Source organism: Gavialis gangeticus, unplaced genomic scaffold (assembly GCF_001723915.1).
Source record: "Gavialis gangeticus isolate Ggan-Ray unplaced genomic scaffold, GavGan_comp1, whole genome shotgun sequence".
In the NCBI taxonomy this organism is placed as follows: domain Eukaryota; kingdom Metazoa; phylum Chordata; order Crocodylia; family Gavialidae; genus Gavialis; species Gavialis gangeticus.
In genome coordinates this window covers 37699022-37722433 of record NW_017729004.1, presented here as the reverse complement: position 1 = coordinate 37722433, position 23412 = coordinate 37699022, and the positions used below count along the sequence as shown (strand labels likewise).

General features: G+C 43.8%; 2 protein-coding genes across 4 annotated transcripts in view; one reads left to right on the top strand and one right to left on the bottom strand.

The window, feature by feature from the left end:
* Window positions 1–20453, bottom strand: part of MASTL (microtubule associated serine/threonine kinase like) — a 30504-nt gene extending 10051 nt beyond the window's left edge. Inside the window, exons 1-8 of the mRNA XM_019508244.1 lie at window positions 20098–20453; window positions 10255–10392; window positions 9106–9245; window positions 8216–8304; window positions 5716–5822; window positions 4897–5038; window positions 4169–4341; window positions 1461–2702 (exon numbers count right to left, since the gene is read on the bottom strand). Coding sequence (XP_019363789.1) covers window positions 1461–2702; window positions 4169–4341; window positions 4897–5038; window positions 5716–5822; window positions 8216–8304; window positions 9106–9245; window positions 10255–10392; window positions 20098–20421 — 2355 coding nt within the window. The 5' untranslated portion in view covers window positions 20422–20453. The remainder of the gene's footprint in view (window positions 1–1460; window positions 2703–4168; window positions 4342–4896; window positions 5039–5715; window positions 5823–8215; window positions 8305–9105; window positions 9246–10254; window positions 10393–20097) is intronic.
* A 362-nt stretch (window positions 20454–20815) lies between these two features.
* The window catches only part of YME1L1 (YME1 like 1 ATPase), a 58651-nt gene continuing 56054 nt past the window's right edge, over window positions 20816–23412 (top strand). For 2 of the 3 annotated variants that reach the window (XM_019508247.1, XM_019508245.1), the window contains exon 1: window positions 20817–20991. In XM_019508247.1, coding sequence (XP_019363792.1) covers window positions 20959–20991 — 33 coding nt within the window. In that variant the 5' untranslated portion in view covers window positions 20817–20958. Of the gene's footprint in view, window positions 20992–23412 lie in introns of all 3 variants that reach the window. The other variant, XM_019508246.1, reaches the window with a different exon arrangement.

Here is a 23412-nt window from a genome sequence, read left to right as displayed (position 1 = left end):
GTTCACCTGCAATTATAATCTGCAGGCAGTTCTGTACCAACTTTAACCTGTGTGATGATTGCTCTCTATGGGATTAGACAACTGGAACTGAGGACATCCTTTGAAGGCAATGGGATTTCAACAAGTGCCCCCCAAAATGGTACTTACCTTGTTTTTATACAGCTGCACCCTTGCTGAAAAGCTGCAATGGTAATCTTTCTCTCTCCACTAGAGCATGTCAATGATACCCTGTGTCCTTTAGTTTCCTTTCAGAGCACTTAACACTCACTTGATCTCTACCTTTGTTCTTGATGCAGTAGTTTAATACACTATACACAATCATATTAGCCACAATACCCCAATATAGGGAGGTATATGGGTCCAATCTGATTATAAGTTGTATATTTAAAAAACACGTAGTTTTTATAATAAAAGCATACACACATCTGTTACCATATTCACATGCTACGCATAAGATTTTCTCACACCATGCAAGTCCACAAGGGAAAAATCACCTGCTTCCCTGAACTATGGGGGCCGAGTCCAGCAAAGTTTCACAGTTGGTTTAAGTCACAGTGAAGGAGGAGTTTGTAATCTAAACAAGGCTCTCTCTTTTCTAAAGAGAAAAACACCACCACTAGGCATTCAACGAATATGGTTAGAATTGCAAACATTTTAGCACTTCTCTCTGAGTCAGCTGTATGTTCACCTCCCTTCTCAGCAAAGTTATTCAGTTAAGCTTCTGTGATACCTCAACAGCAATATAACAGTGGACACCGCAGACTGAAATGTACTTTTTTTTCCCCCAACCTTTCCCTCCTCTCAGGGTCTTACTAAATGTAAGAACAGTTTCCCAAATCCAGACTGTGGAGTTATGTGTAAATTTAACAACAGTAATTTTATTTTACATATATTAGTAGGCAACTATCTCATCCTGTAGATCAGCAGTTCCCAACTTTGAGCCCAAATGAGGGTCATGGGGGCAATGCTGGTGGCGCTGCACACAAAGGACAAGCTGGGCTGCATGCCAGGAGCTCCCCCACTGCTCGGGCTGCCGCTGCCACTGCCATACTCTGCTCCCAGCAGCGGGTCGCAGCAAAAAAAGGTGGGGAAAAGAAAACCTACTCAAGCAGGAAACCTAAGGACTCCAGGGATAACTGCCCAAAGAAAAAAATGTCTGAGCATTCCATAAGGGGGCAGCAAGACAAAAGTAATAGAGTATCATCCTTTGTTTTGTCCTCTTCCAGCTTAAAAGCAAACAATCATCCATTCCTTACAAAAGGGCAAGCCATGACAGCGTTTGTTAGTGGCCAAATTATTGATGATGAGACTAAAAGGCAATTATTATGGCAAGGCATATCTAAGACCTGGAATGCTGCCACATTATTTCAGTCTGCTTTTGCTTAACTTGCAGATGGCCGCATCAAATTCATTCAGTGCTCATGTGTATATATCACTCGCAACAATACTTGGTCACATACCTGATAAGCCCTATATGATCTTCCTTTTTGTGCTGGTGTAATAGCCATGGGATAAGAGCCACTACAGGCAGGTGAAACATCCACTACATCTAAAGAAGCCATGCTAATTCTTGATGGCTCAGATGCATTGGACACATTAATTGGACTGTTATAACTTCGAAAAGCAACAACATTTTTTTTAAGGAGAGCCAGTGTTTTCATCATCTCCTCTGAAGGAGAAGACGCATCAATATGAGGTTCAGCTAAGAATTTTAGGTCAGTATCATGTTCATGTTGTAAAGGTTTGCTCTCCTGGATACGTTCTTCCTCACCTCTTGAAGTATCTTGGCAACATGGTGATGCTACTAACATGGCTTCAGTTTTTGACTCCTCAAAGGAAAGGTCTTTAATACTCTTATCCAAATCTGAAAGCTGTTTTTCTAAATGGCTCTCTGTAACAGACATCTCAGGGAGGGATACATCAGAGTCCACACTCAAGATTCCAAGAGGTTTCTCATCATCAGTGCCTAAGAAACTAGAGTTCATATATTCCTTTTTATCATCTTTTTCATAATCTACATCCAAATCATGCATAAGGTTCTTGGCTATTAATGGTATGGCTGATTTTTCTGATGTTTGCTGCCTACAGATAATGTCTTTAGCTTTTAATTCACCACTTTTACAGGTCTTCCATAGGCCTCCATCACTTGAAAGCATTAAGGACTGAATTTCTGTTGTTAAACCTGTGTTTTGGTTTTCCTGGTATTCTGAAATTTGACAACCACGTTTGTATTCGGCATTGCTTTTTTTGACTTGGTTAAGTTCTTGACAAGGACTGGTGTCAACTTGCTGAAAGTTTCTTTTGATACCTGGCTTTTCAAGAATATCCTCCTCTTTGATGGGATCAATCAGCCAGGAGCGGGGCTGCTGGTGACTGGATGCTTTTGCCGTTTCCTTTGTCAAACCAGTTTTATCCAAAACACACTTTTCTTCCCAAGCCTTATTTTCAGAAAGACATTTCCTGACTAGATCTTTCATATCTACTGCTGTCACAGCAGTGACAATTATATCAGAATGCTCAATTCTTGCCTCATGCCTTTTGCCAGAGTCAGAGTCATTGCTACCAATTGGAGAGATAACAGACTCAAGTTCCTTTGTCTTTAATGTTTTAGCATCTTTGGCATGCAACAATTCCATATTAAGAAGCTTCTCCGATTCCTTATTTACTTTGCTTGTTGCAGAACATGATGCATCTTCAGTTCCCTGAGAACAAACACATTGACATATTTGAAATGTTAAGACTCCAGCTTATAAGAAAAGTAATTTTACTGCTGAGCTTGAAAAGTACTTTAATTCTACCACAATGAACAGCTCCAACTTGCCATGCAATACAATAATCTAAGACAGGGGTAGGCAACATTTTTTGGCCGGAGTGCCGAAAAAACCACAATGTCTACCCTGGAAGGTGCCAGAGTGCCAATATGCCGGAGCCTGAAGCAGCTGTTTGCAGCCTCCTGGCTGCAGCTGGCCCATGGAGCCCAGGCTGCTTCCAGCAGGGCTTGCAGCCTCCCAGCTGCCTGCTGGGAGTAGCCTGGGCTCTGTGGCTGGCAGCAGCTGCTTGGAGCCCAGGCTGGCGGTGGCGTGCTGAGCAAAATGGCCTTGCGTGCCATGCTCGGCACACATGCCAGGGGTTGCTGACCCCTGGTCTAAGATAAGTAATAAAAAATCAAATGGAAAACAGCAATTTTGAAAGTCTGCTATTGTTTGGGATATTAGAAATGAGCTTTCTATTATGTCGGTGATGGAACAACTGTTACATAAAGAATCTACGCTTAAAGCGTGAGAATGTAAGATTACTGCAATTATACCAGGAGATTCTGCCATATTTAACTACATTATGATTTAATTCTCAGCACTAGAGATAACAATTTCTAGGAGAAAACACAACTGGCCTATTATATTTCATATACAGAAGTGATAAAAAGGAAAAAAGGCTGTTTTAATTTTAGGTAGCAGAATAGTAAAGCAGTGCCTAAGAAGCCCAGTAAGTTAGAGTTCTACGAATTCTGATTTTTACTTGGCTAAGGAAAGGTTTGTGTTTTCTGTTCTTCCCCACACCTTTCATGTTTTTCCATAAATGATTTCACCAACACTTTACAATGGGAGAAATGGCATTACGTTTGTCTTAGCAATGCTTAGAAAATCACTGTCAATTCAGTGGCATGCCAAAAGAAAATCAGCCTTAACCTAAAAGTTAAGCTTCATGAATTCTTGTGCCTTGGCAGAAGGGTGGTCATGGTTGTTTACCACCTCCTTAGAGAGGTTGTGTGCTCTCTTTCTCCTTTGAAGGATCCCTTACTGCCTTCACATTTTGGGTAATAAAGCTAATACTTGCCTCACTCACTGTAGAGCCGAGCAAAACCCAAAGAAAGGTTTTCCAGTCAGCAGACTATCCTCCAATCACATGGCTGCAGGCCAGTAAGGAGGTGGAATTTGATTTTCCTGCCCACTGTATAGCACAGGATAAGCATCTGACTGGGGAAAAAGCTGCCAGGGTCAGAGGTACCTTTAATTCGATGCAGATTGTATCCAGCTCATTTTCTCCCCAGTTTTGGAATAACCATGGGAGACCTCTCAAAAGCTGCATGATGATATAATTTGAACCCCCCAAATTTGTGCAAGTAAACTATAAAAGTAAAATTATCGTGGAGAATTGAAGCATTTCTGACCTCTGCATCTTTCTCCCACCTGGGGCTGCTACAGCATTCCGATTCCAGACTGGACAGACGTGTGCGTGAGTGGCTACTGGCACTAGAGGTACCAAACCTTTTTCTAGCTTGAAGAAGAGATGGAGTTAAACTCCTCACTGGCATCCCAGGATTTAAGGCAGCAGTATCAAGACCTGCGAGAGAAAGAAAAAAACAAAACCACCCCCCACCCCCAACATTGCAAATTTTAAACAGCTCCTCAACAGGATATTATGGTAGAGAACTGTTCTTGTTACTTTCCAATACAGTAAGTTCTGTGTTATAAAGAGGTCTGACTTACAAAATGACTTATAAAGTACATCAAAACTACAGTAATACTTGCAATTTGTGTTAGAAATATTAGGAATAATAGGTTAGGAAAAAAAAAAAAAGAACCACAATAAAGCAATTTATATGTTAAGGCACACAAAGTTATCTTAACTTTATTAGCATTGAAAATGTGGTGCACAATTTTTTTGAATTATGGTTTCTTTGGAATTGAGGAAGAATGCATCGGGAAAAATATCTGCATTGGAATCAGAACAAAACAAAAGACTACTGTTAATGACATATATTGCTGGGTGCTCAGTCTTTTAAATGAGATGCTGCTCCATGACCGGACCGTGATTTCAGTTGGTCAAATTAAAGGCAGAAAAAAGCAAACCTTTTACATTGATAGTGTTGCTTAGAACACTGTATGCTGTACTTACATGACTTTAACTGTTTACTCGAAAGAGGGGTATATTCCTTTTGACCCACAGAAGTGGAAGAAACTAATCCTTGAGAAAGTTGTGAAGTGTCAGACATGGGACTTGATGTAGGTCCTTGCACCTTGTCTCCAATTGGGGTGTACTATCAAAAGCATAGACTTTATTTAAAAAATTAAAAATATCTGTACAAAGAAAGCATCTGTGACTGTAAATATAATTATTTATACTCAGCTGAATTATATAACTGCAGCTCAACTGAAGTTTCACTCCACACTTTTAAGAAACACATTCATTTTTTTGGATAAAGTCCAAGGTTACTTCTAGAACACACAGACACTAGAAATCCAGTTAAAAGAAATCCTGGCCATGCTTAGATGACATGCAAAGAAAACCTCATTACTCCAGCATTATTTAGTTTCTCTCATTGCCTTAAATCTAAAACACTTAGAGAAAACCAAGGACATTTATAGATGTGCTCCAGAAGGCGGATGGGGGACAGACTTTAATTAGCACAGCTCTGAAAGCCATGCTAATTGAAAGAACCCAAAGCATCCTGCGTATCAGTGTCCCCCATGCTGAAAAATGGCAGCAGGGCACTTTAAACTAAAGCTTGTCAAACATTACTCAAACGAGCTTTAGTTCAAAGCGTCCCGCCACCATTTTTCAGCATGAGGTCGCTGTTACACATGATGCTGGGGGCTGCATGACCACAGTAATTTCCACGCTCCAGCAGACTTGATTAATTGAGTCTGCTCCAACACGCTGGAATTACAGCCTCCCTGCATGCGTGTAAGCACCCCAAAATTCTAAATTACTTACAAAACCCAGAGAACTGATGAGAGACAACACTTGTCCTGGAGTACGTGAATAGTCTTGCTTCGGCTTTGCCATGGATGGTGTAGTAAGGATATCCATCATGTTTATCTCTATAGAAAGAATAACAGATTACTCCAGAAGGTCAGGCTTTAGTTTTGCTGTCCAATAAATTAAATATTTTGATCATTTACCAACCTAATATGCAAGAGCAGTAAAAAGAAATGTTTAGCCTAGTTGATGTACTGAGGATATGTACCAGTAGAGGCCACTACATACCAAATTAATAGATACTCCATTTAATTGTTTCATACTCTATATATTCTTACCTATGCCACACCATGACTTGCATTACTAATAAGATATTTAAAAGCCCAATTTAAATTGCACTGTGCTGATTATATTTTGCATTTATTATAAAAAAATAAACAAACCTGAAGACTTTTGCTTTCAGCTTCTTAATACTATACCACACAGTTGTCAAAACTACAAGCAAATGTTTATAATAACACAACTGGGGGGAAGGGGTGCATATGCATACAAAATCACGACAGAAGGATAATAATTAAAGATCCTAGGAATTCCAAGGTGGGGCAGCATTGTGGGGGGAGAGGGGGGGGTTTGGACACACTACTCCAACCAGTGTGCAGTACTTCAGTACCTTGTATTTAAATACTCTACAAGTAGTTTTAATAATGCTAGACTACCACCATTAGTAAGTAGTTTCCCATTAAGCTTGTAAATTATGGGTCTCTGGGAGGAGAGACTGGAGGAAGATAGAAATTCCTGCCTTTAATTAAAAAACCCAGCAAATCTGAAAAAGTTTTCTATGACGAGAACATTCAGGTTACAGTTAAGTACTGGAAAAATAGAAAATAAAGTTTGTACATACAACCTAACACCATTACTGGGTGCATATTTAAAGGGAATCAGTTAAAATTACATCCTATTTTACACACACAGCATGCAAAGTTTTCCTATAATCTTAAAGGCATGCATCTTCTAGACATTTTTCTTCTATATTTACACTAATTCTACTGACAATGGTACAATACTGTGTGGAAGACAAGACTGTCAAAAACATAGTAAATTACCTATTAACACAGGCAACCTGTAGCATCTTTATTATGCAATGTTTACCTATGTGGTATGCTGTGCAGTTTACTGTGTACTTATCATGGTTTGCCTGGCATATGTGGCTGACTAGCAATATACAGTATTTAAGGTTGTAAAAGAAAACTATATCACCTGAAAGAATAGCTTCATCTAAGACATAATAAACATATAAGAGGAAGCAGCTTGAGACAGTCCAGAGGAGAGCCACTCTTACAATCCAAGGCCTGGAGGGAAAGCCATTCGAGGAGAGGCTGAGGGACTTGGGACTCTTCAGTCTGGAGAAGAAAGGGCTTGGGGGGACTTAGTGGCAGCCTACAGCTTCATAAACAGGGGTACATCAGGACCCGGGAGAACATCTGTTCACCAGAGCTCCCCAAGGGATAACAAGGTCCAATAGCCATAAACTCCTGGAAGGCCTATTTAGACTGGATAGAAGAAAAAAATTCTTTATGGTGCATGTGTCCAGGGTCTGGAACAAACTCCCCCCAGAGGTGGTGCAAGCACCTACTCTGGACTCCTTCAAAAAGCAGCTGGATTTATTTCTCGCTGGGGTCACTTGATCCCAGCTGACTTCCCACCTATGGTGGGGGCCCAGACCCAATGATCTCACAAAGTCCCTTCCAGTCCCTAATGTCTATGTACTCTATAAAATCTATAAGAGACCCCACTTTAGAACTAGGTTAGATGCATCAAGACATGATCCTTTCAAATTAACATTAACAATTTAAGTTAAGCATAGAATAATTACTGGAATATATATATATATAACACCATCTGTGTACACAATGCTTTAGAGAGAAAACATTCCCCATTCACAAAACTAAGTAAAGAAATACTGTCGCTTTTAACAAAACCTTTTGCCGTTTGACTAGCATGTGGTGCAGTGCTAGTTACAGTTGGGTATATTTGTACAGTACCCTGCTCCCTGATTTTATTTAGGGCTCCTATGTGTCACTGGAATGTAAAATGATTTTCAGAAGCATACTAGAATAGTGGTGCTCAATCTTTTGGCCCCATGGCCAGATCAGGCCCTGAATGTTAGGATCAGGCTTGTGCTGCCTCCACCTGGACTTGTTTGGCCCTGCCCTAATCAGCCCCACTCAGCTCTGCACCACCCCACAGTCCTAATTGGGTCCACTCAGCCCTGCACAGTCCTACACTGCTCCAGCTGGCCCTGTGCACTCAATCCAGAGTGCAGGGCTATGCTCACCTGTCTGTAGGGCTCTCCTCAGGTCTTGAAATTTGACAACAGGGGAGTGGCAGTCAGCCGCTAACTGGGAAGCCCCATGGACTGGATTCTGTGGGCCTGATCTGGCCTGTGGGCCGAGGGTTGAGCACCTCTGTACTAAAACATACTACTTGGGCAACAGCCTATTTTTATGCATCTCACCTCTGTTCAGAGTAACCCTGGAGAGGCCAAAGTCTGTCAATTTTACATGGCCTTCATTGGAAATCAGCATGTTATCTGGCTTCAGGTCCCTGAAGATGGAGATAATGGAATAATGTTGGTCAAATTAGCATTACAGAGAAAGAAGAGATTGCAATAAGCAGAAAAAAGAACTCAAAACCAAAGATAAAGCTATTTTTAGTTCTCTGTAATCAATAAAAGGAGACCATCCTTGCTTAATGCAGATTATAGAAATGTCAAATGCCAGAAGTAAGTGCCATAAAGAACATATCGGACACCATTATGCCACCATACGTGGCACACGACTTCCATGTCTCAAAATCTGAGTGTGTTCTCTATCCTCCTTGCCTTGCTTCCCTCCCCACCCCAAAGTAAAATTCACACTGAGAACTGGCATTCTACCAAGAACAAGCTCTGGTGTAAAGGTAGCCTGAACTATCTAAAATAAAGTGAGGAAGGAGATGAACCCTGTAGCTCTCTCTCACAAAAATGAGTGGTGGTTGGGACCCTTTGTGGGAGGGAAGGATATAGAACATGCAAAGCAAATGACTGGCCTCTGGCTAAATGACTCTGGGATCACCCTCATGGGGTTCGGTCACTCTACAGAGGGATCCATGTACTCAAAGAATTCTGGATTTTATTCCTTAATGATTACAGACCCTTTTGTCTGTCTCCCTCTCCTCCTGGCCTACCAGCTTGCAAGGCTAAAGTTAGCAAATCTCTAAAAATAAAGCTATTAAGTCAGTCCTTAAAACCCCAAGGAAACTACATAACTTTTCTACATTCTTATACCATACCCAGTTTTAAAACTTCCCATGGAAATAAAACCAACCCCCCACCCCCAAATGATAAATCTACATAGTGGGCTTTACCTATGGATTATCCCATGCCTGTGAAGGTAATCAAGAGCCAGGGCTGCTTCAGAAATATACTTTACTGCCATTTCTTCATCAAAATATCCATATATGTGGAGAAGAGATTTGACATCTCCACCAATAAGGTATTCCATCACCTGCCACATTGAAAGGTTTCATTTTTTAATCCAAAATATTTTTCAGTATCCCAAATTATTAATCTAAAGCTGCACACAACTATGAATCACATTTTTTTTCTTTAAAAAAAATCATTTTGCAAGGAGTAAGATTAGTAAGTAGCTTTCTTGTGGTAACTTAAACTATTTACAAGATTGGTTACATCAGGAATATTTAATGACTTTCCTTTCTATTTACAAACAGTTAAGACTCCAGGTGGCAACAAGGACAATTAAGCATTCCTCAGATACAGAACTCATGTGTGTGCAGGATTTTTTAAATCTGTATGCCCAATCTACCTTCTGAGATCAGCTTTCCAACAACTTATAATGTAGACTAACTATGCTAATTGCATGATCAAATATTCAGAACTGAGTGGGAATGTTCAGAAATCTACACATTCTGAATTGACAATTTCTCTAGACATTGCAATGTTTCTATTCATAGTCTGACAATTTGGGCTTCATATTGCCTTGGCAACATCAGAGTAATACAGTGATCTAGAAGTTAGTCTGAGGATGAAATCTAGGGCTATGTGGGGACATACACACACATTTACTTCCCATATAGCCCATTTTACTCCATGCACCTGAAACACTAGCACAAAAACCATATACATTTTCTCATCAGTGATCTATACATGTTTTTCCAGGTGCACACAGTTGCAAATTCCCCAGACTGATCACATACATTTTTCTTTATTTTCATTTTGCACCAAAAACAATGCTAGGCATTCTTAACCAGGTTAATTGTCTAGAAATATAGCATTGATGGGGAGGGAAGGGGGACTGGAATATAAATACAAGGGAGGAGTTAAAAAGGGAAAAGAAGATAGTAATCCCACCCAACTATTTTGGTTAAGAACTGATTTTGGATGAAAAAGTTAATCCCTTATTGCCAGAAGATATTTTCAAACAGTGACTTCTTTAATTAATTCTGCACTATATTTTCAAGACTACAGTAAAACTCCATAGCCCTTTATTTACTCACCAAGTAGATGTTATTAGCTGACTGAAGTGAGTAATATAAGTGCACAACAAAAGGGCTTTTGCTGAGAGCCAAAGCATCTCTCTCTGCCTGGACCTGGTGAACCATGTTTTTATTGATCATATCTGCTTTTTTGACTACCTGAAAAAACAACGTAGACATTAATTCAGGATAATACTCATCTTAAGAACACATGCATTGCAACAGCACAAATGAGAAGAGTTAGTTTCCTACATTAACTCTTCGCCAACTCACTGAGGCCCATGCTCCATGCCCCATTAGAACAGCTAAAACTACATTGTATAGATTACCCTCATGCTGGCAAGGGAAGTATGGTTTTGTACATGGACACCTATCTGAGAGGCAAAAAGTAATTCTGCAATATTAAAAAATGATTTATACATTTGTTTCTCAAATTAGTTTATTAATAATCCAAGAAACAAATTGCATATAAATGTTATTGCATGTGCCAAAAGAATCTTAAATGCTGTTCACCAATATCTGCCCACTATATGGAAGCAACAGGCTTAACATGAACATAACTATTACAAGAGTAAGTTTATTAAAGAATCATGATCAGGAATAATTTTAAAACTCTGAGAAGCACAACAGATACTGCCTGGAATGCCTCGACCAGTTTCCTAATTTAATGTTTTAATAAAAGGTGTGTTAATAGAATTTTTGTGCATAATTATTTTTTCAAAAGGAGGCAAGATCAATAAGACTATACTTCTCAAAAACATATGGCAGAGGTTAGTTAGAACGAAAATTCTTTGGAAGACCCAAACATTTTTCAGCTTGCATAACCAATGAATCCTGTGTTTAAGTGGCTTTAATGAATTCTAAAGATTGCTTTTATGGCACCATTTTTTTTTGCAAGATTGCTTATTACAGAAAAAATGTGCTTTTAATTTTATCTTCCGATACAAGGTAGCACTCTGAATGCCATTAAACTATAATATAGTTAAATACTTACTTAAGAGTGACTAATTTCTGCTTATACAAGAAAAACAGTTACATCAAATTCACAATCAAGTTACCTAACAAGTACTGGTCCCCTCAGGGAAGCAGAGGAGGGAAAACCCTTTGTAAATTTAAGCAACTCACAATAGAAAAAAAAAAAATCTCTTAGTTGTGACCTTTAGCAACAATACCATTTTGAATCAAATGCGTCCGTTGGTTGTGCCACCTATTGTTACTGTCCACCAAAAAACACTTACAAGGTGTTACCATATTGGGACTAACATACTTTTAGGTTTAATCTGCTAGTGGTGCTACAGCAATTGTTCTGGTTTACTCTAAATGCAGTAAGTTTAGTTGTAACAAAATGAAATCTATCCACACTGCTGTGTGACAGCACTTTCCTTGTTAATCCTTGGATCCACACAGCTCTACATTAGTTTGCATTAGCTTCTAGGCACTCAAAATAATAGTTAATGGTGGACTGTTGTGTTACTTTGCTTTACGTTGATTTTTCACACCATGTGTTCAGGATGTATGCCAGAAAGTACTGGAATTATACTAAAAGCATCTCAATTCTTCTTGAATCAATTTTGACAGCACTACTAAGAACTGTCATTGAAGGAAACAATGCTGAGCACCATGATCCTGGAAGTCATTAATACACTATGCATTTAACTCACATAATGAAATGATTTGACTCTTGGTTTTATACAGCTGTTAATGCCATGGCAGCATGGTTTATTTCCTCTCACCTCCATTAACAAAGAGAATAAAGTCAAGTAATTACTTCTATAGAAAGACTTGTGGGTCCCTTATCCAGTGGAGCACTGCCTAATAGGAGGGGGATTATACTGCAAGACTGGGATGAGCAACAAGGGCAGCAAAACTGTAGAACAAAGGCACCACAATCACCACAGATTAGTCAGTAAGTACTCATTTTGGTTCTGGTTTTGTGATACTAGGAGAAGGGTGTTTTGTGCTGTGTTAAAGAGCTTGCATATAGGAGACTGTTGATTGTTTTGAAGGTATGGAATTCCCAAACTGCATCAGGGCCATTGACAGGACCCAGCTGCCTATTCTTTGCCTCTCCCATAGCAGAACAGTTTCATCAACAAAAAGGGAATTTCTCCTTGGTGCTGCAAGGTCTGGTTCATCACCACAGAAAATACATCAGTATTAGTGTTGGGTGGCTTGTAAATTTCTATGATGCAAAGAAACTTGTATTTGCTAGAACAAATGCATAGACTTTCACTCATCAGAAAATGAGGACTTGCAGGGCTATTTTTCTCCCCTTGCCTCCAGCTGCAACTCCAGCTCCTGCCGTGCCATGCAGCACTGCTCTGGGTGGGTGGAAGCTTCAGCCCAGCGCATGGAGATCTGGCTCTGGCTCCAGCTGCCTTCCATCTGCTCTGCCTGCCCAATGCAATGGAGCAGCCCCTGTGGGTGGAGCAGGTAGAAGGTGGCTGAAAGCTGGAGCCAGAGCTCCATGCACTGGGCAGAAGCCACTGTGCTGAAGCTTCCCACCCACCTAGAGCAGCATGGCAGGGGCAGGGGCGGCAGCGACAGCTGGAGGTGAGGGAGGCAGAACAGACCCACTGGTCCTGGCCAGAGCACAGCTTGTGGTGCAGCTGCCAGGCTGCTGCTGGGTCATCCCCACTCATGCTGCCAGACTGGGCTGTCATGGAGCTGCAGCAGCTAGGAAGGGTCCTTCCCCTATGGCCTGGCCCAGGCCAGCCCTGCCAGTCCCTTCCCCAGCCTGCTGCAGCTCCATGACAGCCCCACCTCATCTGGGCATAGGGAGCCAGGAGCAATCTGGCTGCACAGCTCCCACTGCCCCAGCCTGAGCCGCAGTCTGCTGGGAAGGGCCCAGCCCCCACAAACCAGCCCAGGCTGGCCCCTCTATGTCTGCTCTCAGCAGCATCCACAGGTTAGGATGGCTCAGCGCTACAGCCCCAGCTGCAGGCAAAGCAGGCAGACCGGGGGGCCATGTGGGCTGACTCTAGCCCTACCCCCACCCCTGGAGGGGATGCTTGACAGGGGCTGCTCTGCCCTGGTCAGGCAGGCCCTGGCTGGGGGGGGAGATATTAAATCCCACTCCCTCTCCTGCTTTGCTTCAGGCTGTGGATGGCGCTGGCCATACACCCTAACCACTGCTCAAGCAGCAAGGGGGGGAGGGGAATGCCGGACAGACTGCTACATGGGGAATGTCTGTACACCACTGGCCAGGCAGACACCAGCTACGGCCCCCCCAGTGAGAAGGGGGAGGGGGTGTGGAAATAAATCCCCCTCCCTGCTCCCTTTGCCTCAGGTGCCATGCTGGGCTGATGTCTGGCTACCCCCCAGCCTCGGCTCCAGCTAGAGAGCAGAGGGGTGGGGCCAGCCCTGCTCTCTGGAGCAGAAAGCCCAACCCAGTCCAGGGCTGCAGAGCATGCTGGGATGCTGGGGGACTCTGATTTAACATAAACCAGGAAGGGATCTATGACAGAAGTTCCATAAACTAGTTTGACCCAAATCAGTTAAGTGTGATATACTACATTCAACCAGGTTTATCTTCAACCAGTTTCAGCCATTTTGAAACTTGTTTATGTGCACTTAACTTCTGTTACAGGTCTAAACCAGTTTCTGATTACTTAAACATCTTTATGTGCAACTTCTGTCCCTAGCTTGAGATAACATAGCAGCTCAGATACCACTGCTGCCAGGAGCTGCTTTGACCCCTGTCAAGAGGACAAGGGGGAAGTGAGTGGCAAGCCAACCTGACAACACAGCCAAACTGAAGGGAGGGAGGAAGGGGTTGAGTGGGACCACCTGTGAAGGAGCAGCTCATTGCTTAATTGATGAATCAATTCTCTTTAACCTCTGGCTATGGGTACTAGTCCTCCCTGGCCCTTCCCCGATGCCTTCCAGTTCCTGCTGGGGCGCTGCATGGCTTCCCTGACAGAGTGCATTCTGGCCTGTGCTAAACAATAACTGGTAAGCTAACCAGTTATCACTGGGCTTATCAATTAAATGATTAAAGTCTAACTTCATGGTCCTCTGCTATGAATTGAGTATTTCATAGTGCAGCTCCTTGACATTCCACCTTTGCCCAGCTAGAGGAGCTGAAGAAAATTTAAAAAAAAATGCAATTACTTGTCTCATTCCATACTTGTAGTCTTCATAAAGGTAAAATATTTTTCCCCCCACAACTTTGACATGTCATTTTCAGCTGCTCCCCTTGGTTCCTTCAAGATGGATAGCCATTTCCCAGTTTAATTCTCCACAACCCCCTATATCTTGGGGAAAGCAGTGGACTGTTGGTCCTGTATAAGAAATGGAATCATTTACTTTCAGGTGCCTGCATATTTCATTTTGAGAGATGGGAGTGCAAGAAGCAAGCAGCTTTGTAAGGGAGGAGGGGGAAAGGATATGAACATGAAAACTAATAGCTTTTTATGGTATTGGTGAGACTTGATGCTGTAGAAATATAACAGTATCAAATGTTTTAGTATCCATCATACAGGGCAAACTGGGAGGGGGCAGTTAATGCCAAGCAGAAAGCGAGACAAGAACTAAGAGACACGCACTGAAATAATCAGGCAAATTAAAACAAGCAAAAGGAAGTGACGCGTCTGCAACATATTTGTTGCCACAGGACACTGTGGAGGCCAAAGAGCATAGAAGAGTCCAAATTCATGGAGGCCAGGTCTAGCAAGGGCTACTCACCGTAACAGTTAGGGATGTATATTCAGACTTAGGACACCTCTAAATCTGTGACTCCTTGTGCTTAGGAGGGTGCGACATGGGATCACTCTGCACCTCCAACCACCCTCTCCTTTTCCTGTACACATCTTGAGCATCTACTAGATGGCCCTTTGGTCTAACCTAATACGGCAGTTCTTATACTCTTAAGAGGCCCCTAGGTCCACCCAATAGTGTCAAACAACCAATACCCAAAAGTGATGGTTTAAATACATGACTGCAGATCTACTGCAATACAGCACATAATATTTATTGGCACTGCAACCCTAAGGATAACAGTAGTTTTCAGCAGGGTTGATAGGACGCTTCCTGAGTGGCTTCAGGACAGCTGTTGACAGCTAGGTCCTTATGCATCATCAACAGCTGTCATTCTTGCCTGTACTGGCAGTTCTCCTGTCAGACCCCCTGGTATAAGGGTATTATTCCCAGTTTGTTGGGATCTTGCAGTATAGTCTTGATGGCTATCCAGGACATCTGGGTTCCCTGATGGCACTTCTTACTAATTTAGTTTACAGCACAGGCAGAGAAGAGAAGCACTACCAGGTCCTGTTCTGGTCTTTGTAGATGCCTTCTCTGGGTTCATTCACTTTGACACGGCACTGCATTAACTTCCAGAGGTGACCCCCTCTATTTCCAATGGCAGTGCCCTCTAGAGGTCTGCTTGCCAATGAGATGGGACTGGACATGGAACACTCCAAACAAGGCAATCAAGTCCAGGATCTCTGAAAAAGCTAGGCACAAGCATTGAGGACAGGACTGTTGCTTGGAACTGAAAAGAGACACCCCTGGCTCCCCACCAGCTGTTAAACAGATGTTATATCCCATTAAGTTGACTAGAGCAGCTGAAGGAACACATACAGCAAGACAGGTCAATCCATATGTGAAACAAGACAGTGTAGACATAAGGCCAACTAGTTTGGAAATGGTTCAAGTACACCTTAGAAATAAATCCATTTTGCATTCACTCTGTATCAAGAACGATAAGTCACTGCAAACCTAAGGCACCAAGCAAACTGCTTCAGCAATGAAAAATATCAAACGTTTGATATTCCCTAACAACAAATTCAAGGTAGAGGCTTTTATTGAATGATTTACGCTAGCTATAATACAGAAAATCTAAACACATTACTGAATTTAAGGACATCATGAACGTGTAAGCTATCAAGTTAAATGCTTAGTCCCAAATATAGCTCTCTGATTTCAATGCAACAACATTAAAGCATGTACAGAAGAGATTTCAGATCAGGGCCCAAAGTAAAGAAATCATTCTACACTTAAGGATGATTCATCAACGTACCAGCTGCGGACATAGCAATGCAACCATTGCAAAACACTATCAAACAGGAATTGTTTCACAAGCATGTGAAATGCTGTGGCTCCAACCCCAGCATTTGTTGCAGTTAATGTATGGGAGGGAGTGCTTGCATCCATGCTTTGGGGGCTGAGGGCATTTTAACTTTTCTGCTTTGCTTCTTTCCTAAACATAAATTCAGTAAACTTCAACAGCCTGCAGTTAATTTAAACCTGCAGTATGCTTGCTTGAACTGGGAGGGATGTTGTGGGGTTAGTGAACTTCCAAAAGGCCTTTGGGCCTAGTACCCCACAATGGCCTTGTGAGGAAATCAGAGGATTCCAGGCTTAACTCTAAGACAGGTGGGTAAGAAACTGGCTACAGGATAGGACCCAGAGAGTCATAGTGAACAAATCTGTGTCATCCTGGTGAGAAGTGGGCAGCAGTGTCCCACAGGGGTTGGTGCTTGGTCCAGTACTTTTTAACATCTTTATTAACAGTTTGGACGTGGGGGTGAAGAGCTCACTGGCCAAATTTGCAGACAACACCAAGTTATGGGGGAGTGTGGTCACACTTGAAGATAGGCTAGATACAGGCGGACCTAGACAGGCTAGCAAGTCGGGCAGATCGGAACCTGATGAAGTTCAGCATCGAGAAATGTAAAGTGCTGCACCTCAGGACAAGCAACTCCCAACATACCTACAGGCATAGCAGCACCAAACTGACTAGCACCACAAATGAAAGGGACCTGGGGGTAGACAGTATGAATATGAGCCAGCAGTGCAATGCTGTAGCCAGTAGGGCAAACAATACTCTGGTATGCATCAACTGATGCATCTCTAGCAAAACTGAGGAGGTGATTCTTCCGCTCTGCTCAGCATTGGTGAGACCGCAGCTGGAATACTGCATCCAGTTCTGGGCATTACACTTTAACAAGGACATAGGCAAGCTTGAGAGAGTTCAAAGAAGAGCCACCTGTATAATCAGTCTTCCTTGTATGGCTTGCCATGAAAAGGCTGAGGGATCTGGGACTCTTCAGCCTGAAGAAAAGAAGGCTGAAAGGGGACCTGATAGCAGCTTACCGCTACATTAGGGGAGTACATCATGGGCTTGGAGAGCAACTGTTCACCAGAGCACCCAAGGGGAAAACTAGGAGTAATGGCCACAAACTCCTGGAAGACCAATTCAGGCTCAACATTAGAAAAAATTTCTTCGCAGTCAAAGTGTCCATTCCATACTGTGGAATAAGCTCCCTCCAGAGGTGGTGCAATCACCTACTCCAGAAATCTTCAAGAGACTAGTGCTGGGGTCACCTGACCCCCCCAGTTCTTTCGTGCTTGGTGCAGGGGGCTGGACCCAATTCTTCCAAGGTCCTTCCCAGCCTTACAATCTATGAATATGAATCTATGAACTTGCACCCATGCTTTTGGGTTCCCAAGAGCTAGGCATGCATGATGTCCAGTAGGGAGTAAGGACACAGATATTTATAGGAAATTTAGCTTTCATGGATAAAAGAGCAGGGCAACAGTAAATAGTACCAACAAAAGTGGGTAACAGAGTTCTGACTGTGTATCAGAGCAGCCAAATTGCGGTAATTGGGGGTGGGGGTGCTGGGCAGGAAGAATGCAGTGTGCAATGCCTGGAGGACCAACCAGACAGAAAACAGGGAAGGCTTGGTGTTCATAAGTAACACTGAACCAAATCAAAGTGAAGCAGTTCAGAGTAGTGCTTGATTTTCCAACTACATTTTTGAACCATTCTAGGTGGCTCTAAACCAGTTAAACAGCCTTGCATGTTCATCTGCTTCAGATTTAAGCCACAATTAAACCAGTCTAAGTGTCATGTGTTCATACACTGAATAATCATTTATATGCTTTTCAGTTTGTTTTTTAATTGAAAGCTGAACACTACTACATTCATGAGCAACCTAAACAAAGCGATAACAATGATGGTCTCTCTATATATTCCATCAGCAAAGATGGTCTCTCCCAAAAGCTTCATTTCGGAAGGTTCTGTCTTGGATGCCAATTTCTCAGCACTGCAAAAATTATACTCTCCATATTCTGTCAGCTGATTAGAGCAGCACATGTCAATGTAAGATCCAATCAGTATGAATGAGGAAAACCACCCCTGCACCCAGCTGAACTGTGGCTTCACATTTACACTTCCCTTTGAGAAAGTTTCTCTCTCTCCTAGCTGTGCTGAGGGCCCAGATAGATGACTGACTATAAAGATGCAATACAGAAACAGAAACATGGCAGGTTCTCATTTTACTACCTATTCTGATGTAAACATGATTTAAACTGACTTTTTACTTTTATTTTAAGTAGAAGCAAAGCTCTATTCATTATTGTCATAGGGGACACTTAAATCAGTGATTCTCCACCTTTTAAACCAAAAGCGCTCCTGGTTCAACTCAAAGCATCCCTCTGAAAATGCCAACTTTTTGTTTTCACTTCCTCTTATTTTTCCCTAGCCAAAAAACACCAATTCCTCTGTTGCAAAGAGCTCAGAAGCAGCACAGGGCCCAATGTTTTTAGGCCATGGATTCCAAAGTGAAACTACTGCATTTATCTGGTGAACCCTAAGCAGAGTTAACAGCACTTAAGGATCCTCAAGCCCCAACATCGTGTGCAGATGATGCCCAACTTCTTCACTCCCAAAACAAGTGCTCCAGCAATGGCTGGAGATCTCACAGTAGCCAGAGGAAAAATTATGAGGACACACTGAAGGCAACCTCAAGGAAACAGATGCCCATGCCAAGAGCTGGGAGGAACTGGCTGCTGACCAGCTCCAACACCACCACAACCTCAATCATGTGGCAGGTGGTTGGGAGGCCAAGCGCCTCACCCACAAAGCAGACAAGAGAGAAGGGAGGAAGGAAAACGAGAGGAATCCAGCTAGGCTGGTTGCCCCCTCCCCTGCCAAAATCCCTGCAAATCCCATGTATGGGGCTGTGGACTTAAGAGTCCAAGGTTTGGACTCCTAAGTCACTTCAAGACCAGTCCATGAATTGTGGGAGAGCATCCTCCTAGCCAGGGACTGCCCACAGCCAGGACGACGCCAGTCAGCAGTGCACGGCCTCCATGGCACCCTTGGAAGGGCCTCCAGGAAGCTTAGGGTGCTGTATGACACCAGCCTGCAGCTGTGTTGGCACATGCAGACCCATGTGGTGCTCCCTGCTGCCTCCGATCACCTTGCCCCTGCTCCCACCAGTGGAGCGAGGGGCACCATCATGGCTTGGGAGGCAAGAGTACTGTGGTTTCAGAGTGAGGGGCACTGGCAGGGCTGGGGTCAGTGGGTCGGGAGTGAGAGGCAGCAACACAGCTCAGGGGCCTGTGGCTCGGCAATGAGGGGCAACAGAACAGGCAGGGACAGGGCACCGTGCCACCCCCCATCCTACCCCTGCCCAGGGGTAGGACATGACAGGTGTCATCTTTTTTGGACCTGGAAATATATGAACCCTAATACACCCAAGAGTTATGCAAACAACTGTGCAAACAAGTCTTCTTATTATTTACTTTATACTGCTCACTATAACTCACCAGCGAGTAAGAACCGGGTTAAAGTTGAAGCATTTTTTGTTTTGATGCAAGCCATCATAAGAAAGTGCTGAAGCAAACCCAGAAGTCGGTTAAGACTGTCCGAGAGTGACTTGGGTCTTGCATGCGCTTGCATCAAGCAGCTGCCGCAAAAATGATCATACACGTTGAACTGAGCATGCACCATGCAGGGGTCGAAATGACAGCACTAATATGAGCGTTATGTCACCCGCAGCACTGAACAGCGTGTCCAAGGCGTTTCCGTGGCCTCCCCACGGACGCCCCAGGCCGGGCCCGGCCATCGCTCACCTTGACAGCGTAGAGCCGGCCGCCTTTGCGGCCCAGGTACACCTTCCCGAAGGCGCCGCGGCTGATGGGCTTCACGATGGTGAAGTCCTCGATGGAAGGCGGTCGCGGCACCGAGATACTCCTCGCACTTCCCTGCGTCTCCGGCGTACCCATGACCCGACCCTGCCCGGTCGCTGCTGCTGCTGCTGCTGCTGCTGGGAGCCGCAGCCCGCGCCAATTCAAAGCTAAGCCCCGCCCCGATGACGCCATCGGCCAACGGCCGCGAGGCCGAGTGCCGTCAAACCTCGCGAGCGCTCCTACGAGCACGGGAAAAGTGGTGCGCATGCGCGCGGCGCTCAGCTGCGGGGGGCGGCCCCGGCAGCCCCTTCGAATCCATGTTCCTTACACCTACGTGTACGCCCCCACACAACCCCAGGACAGGAACCGCCCGAGGCTTCACGTGCCCTGCGTCCGGCACCCTGCGGCTTCCGTAGCCGGAGGAAGGGGGGGCCGCAGTTGCGCTAGCCCGGAAGCTCGTGTCCAGCCACCACGCATTTCCCCCCTCCCCCAGGAGCCGCCCACGTGACAGCCTCCCGCACCAGTGACATACGCAACACGCTCAGGCGCAGTGGGGAGAATGGTTTGTCCCGAACCTTTCCCCCAGCCCAAGGAATGGTCTGCTCCTCGGGAGAGGAGCGTAGCGGCGTCATACAGTCGTTGCCATAGAGCCCGGTTGCAGGAGGACGGAAGTGGGGATATGTGCGACCCGGAAGCGGCCCCTGCTCTCACCGCTTCCGGGGCAGCGGCAGGAGCAGGCTTCGCCGGTAGCAGGAGGCGGCCATTTTCTCTGCGGGCGTTCAGTGCTTCGGGGGCGGGAGGAGGATGTTTTCCCTGTCTACCAGCGTGCAGCCCCAGGTGTGGCCCGGGCCGGGCGGTTCTTCTGGCGCGGGAGCAACGGGGCGGCCGTCACCGGGGGCTGAAGGACGGGAGCGGCGGCTGAGGGCGGAGGAGGCCGCGTCTGGGACCTTCCCATCTCAGGGCGGTTTTTGGCAGGGGTGGCACTGGGACTACTCTTGGGGGCTGTTCGCCGTCGCCGCTCTGGCGGCAACTTGTTTCTCACTATTTCCTCCGCTACCAAGGTCTGGTCCTTCCCGGCTGGGCGTGTGGGGCTTCCTCGGGATCCCGCATTTCCTGCTTATCAAGTTCCGTTTCCAACTTGTGCTCCGCCAGTGGGGTGACGGACCATGGTTTTTTTTTCCTTGCCTGGCCACTGCTAGGCCCACTGACTTCCCCGACTAAGTGACTTTGGCTTTGATTGCACAGACGTGGGGACGTTTGTCTGACCATTTCTCCTTAGTTCCTGCTACGTAAGAGCTGAGTAAGAGCTGAGTCATAACATCGCACTGGTTGTTGGGCTGTTTTAGTTTTGCTAATAGCACTGTATGCTGGCTCTTGGACCGGTTCCTTAATTTCTATGTATACGTTATAAATAAATTGGCTGGCTTGAGACCTGCTGGAGACTACTTTATACTAAGCTGGTGCTTCTGTAATGGCTGTCTTAGTTTCTGCTACATTTAACTGTCCCCCTGCCCCCCTGCTGGTTATAGCTTTGTCCACTATGTGCTTCCTCATCTGTAATGTAGCTGGTCCTGGATTTACTGCTTCTCAGTTTCAGCACTTTCAAGAGCTATCTGTAAACCATCATTTGGCTGGAGAAAACACTGGCTCATAGTTTAATGCAGTGCCAGAAAAAAAATAAATCTTCAACTTCAAACTTTTAGTTCAACTTGCAAAATGTTGCCCCAGCATCATTGGGGTCAACTTTCAACTCCAGGAAGCAAATAGGAGAGGGAATATATAGCTTATTTAATACTTTAGTTTAAATTTGCATGTTGATGCCTAATGTATTTTGTGTTGCTTGGCCTGCTCACATGCAAGTGGCCTAGGAAGGTTCCCGTGGACCAGTCTCTGAAAGGGGAAAGAAAGAACATCAGTGTATAGTAATTTGCAACTTTACTAAGTAAATACACTTTTATCTGAAATTGCACTAAAGTTCATCCTTCAAACAAAATGTGTGCAGCCTTCTGTTATGCTCCTGTTACTGCATTTCTTCAGCATGCTCTACTTGAAGTATAATACACTTTTTCTTTTGGCTCAGGCACAGCACAAAATGGGTTGGGCTGTGAGATTCTGTGAGAGAGCATCAAAATCCTGGCTTGGTAGACACTTCTAGATTTGATTTTCATCAATCTGTACCTCTTCATATGAGCCAAGTTGGCATGATATAATTTGGGTAACAAGCTAAACACACAAGTCTTAAATGGTTAAAGGGGCAGTGTCAGGTTAAAGTCTAAGTTTGCTACTGCTTTTTTTTGAAGTTCTTGGTCTTTTTTTTTGTCATTTTAGAATTCTGTTTCCTCTTCATCTGTGCTTTTTCTCTAACTGCTATGTACAAGACGCATTCAGATTGGAAATTTTTTAACTCCAGGGGATTTTGTTTTAATGAAACTGAAAATACCTTTCTTTCATGTCAGTTACAGTAATTTAGGTGTTACAACTAAGGTAAAAAATTGAAGCATGACTTAAACTGACAGTTCGTCTCCATTCTCAAGGATAACGTTAACCTCTTCCCATTGCAGTAGGAATCAACCATGGCAGCACATGTCAGATTGTATCTTGGATCTTGTGCCCACTAGGCATGCTAGTAGTTGTTTGAGGTTGGAGCACGGATTCAAGCAGGACAGGATTAATTATATAAGACATTGAGACTAATATTTTGCACAACAAATGCATACTAGTCCTGTGACTTAGTTTTGTCCTGCCTTGGGATTCATGTATATGTTGATGTGCTCTGCGCCCACACCGGCAAGAACATGCAAATGGTACAACAGCCAGTGTTGTAGTATGGATGTTTTAAAAGTTGCATGAAAAGTTATTAAAGCCGGGTTCTTTGTGATCTTGAAGGAATGATATTAATCTTGTAGACTATAGTATCTATTGATCCCAAAGAATAGGTAAACAATTTGTGAAGTTGACTAATTTAACATAATACACAGCTTTTTACTGTACGTAAATTAGCGTAGGCCTTAACCTACTGTGTACAGTTGGTAAATAAACTCATTGCAATTTCTGCTGCTAATTTTGAGCAAGATTATAACATAAATCTAGCAGAAACTAGTACAGCATACAGTCCCCTAGAAGATGGTATCACAAAATTCCTTTTCTTATCTGTTTTATAACAATACCCAATATTTCATCTAACAAATGACTTTTTTGCTCACTCATTTTAAAAGGTTTTCAAGAAAAATAACTTCAAAGATATAAGAAGTCAAAAAA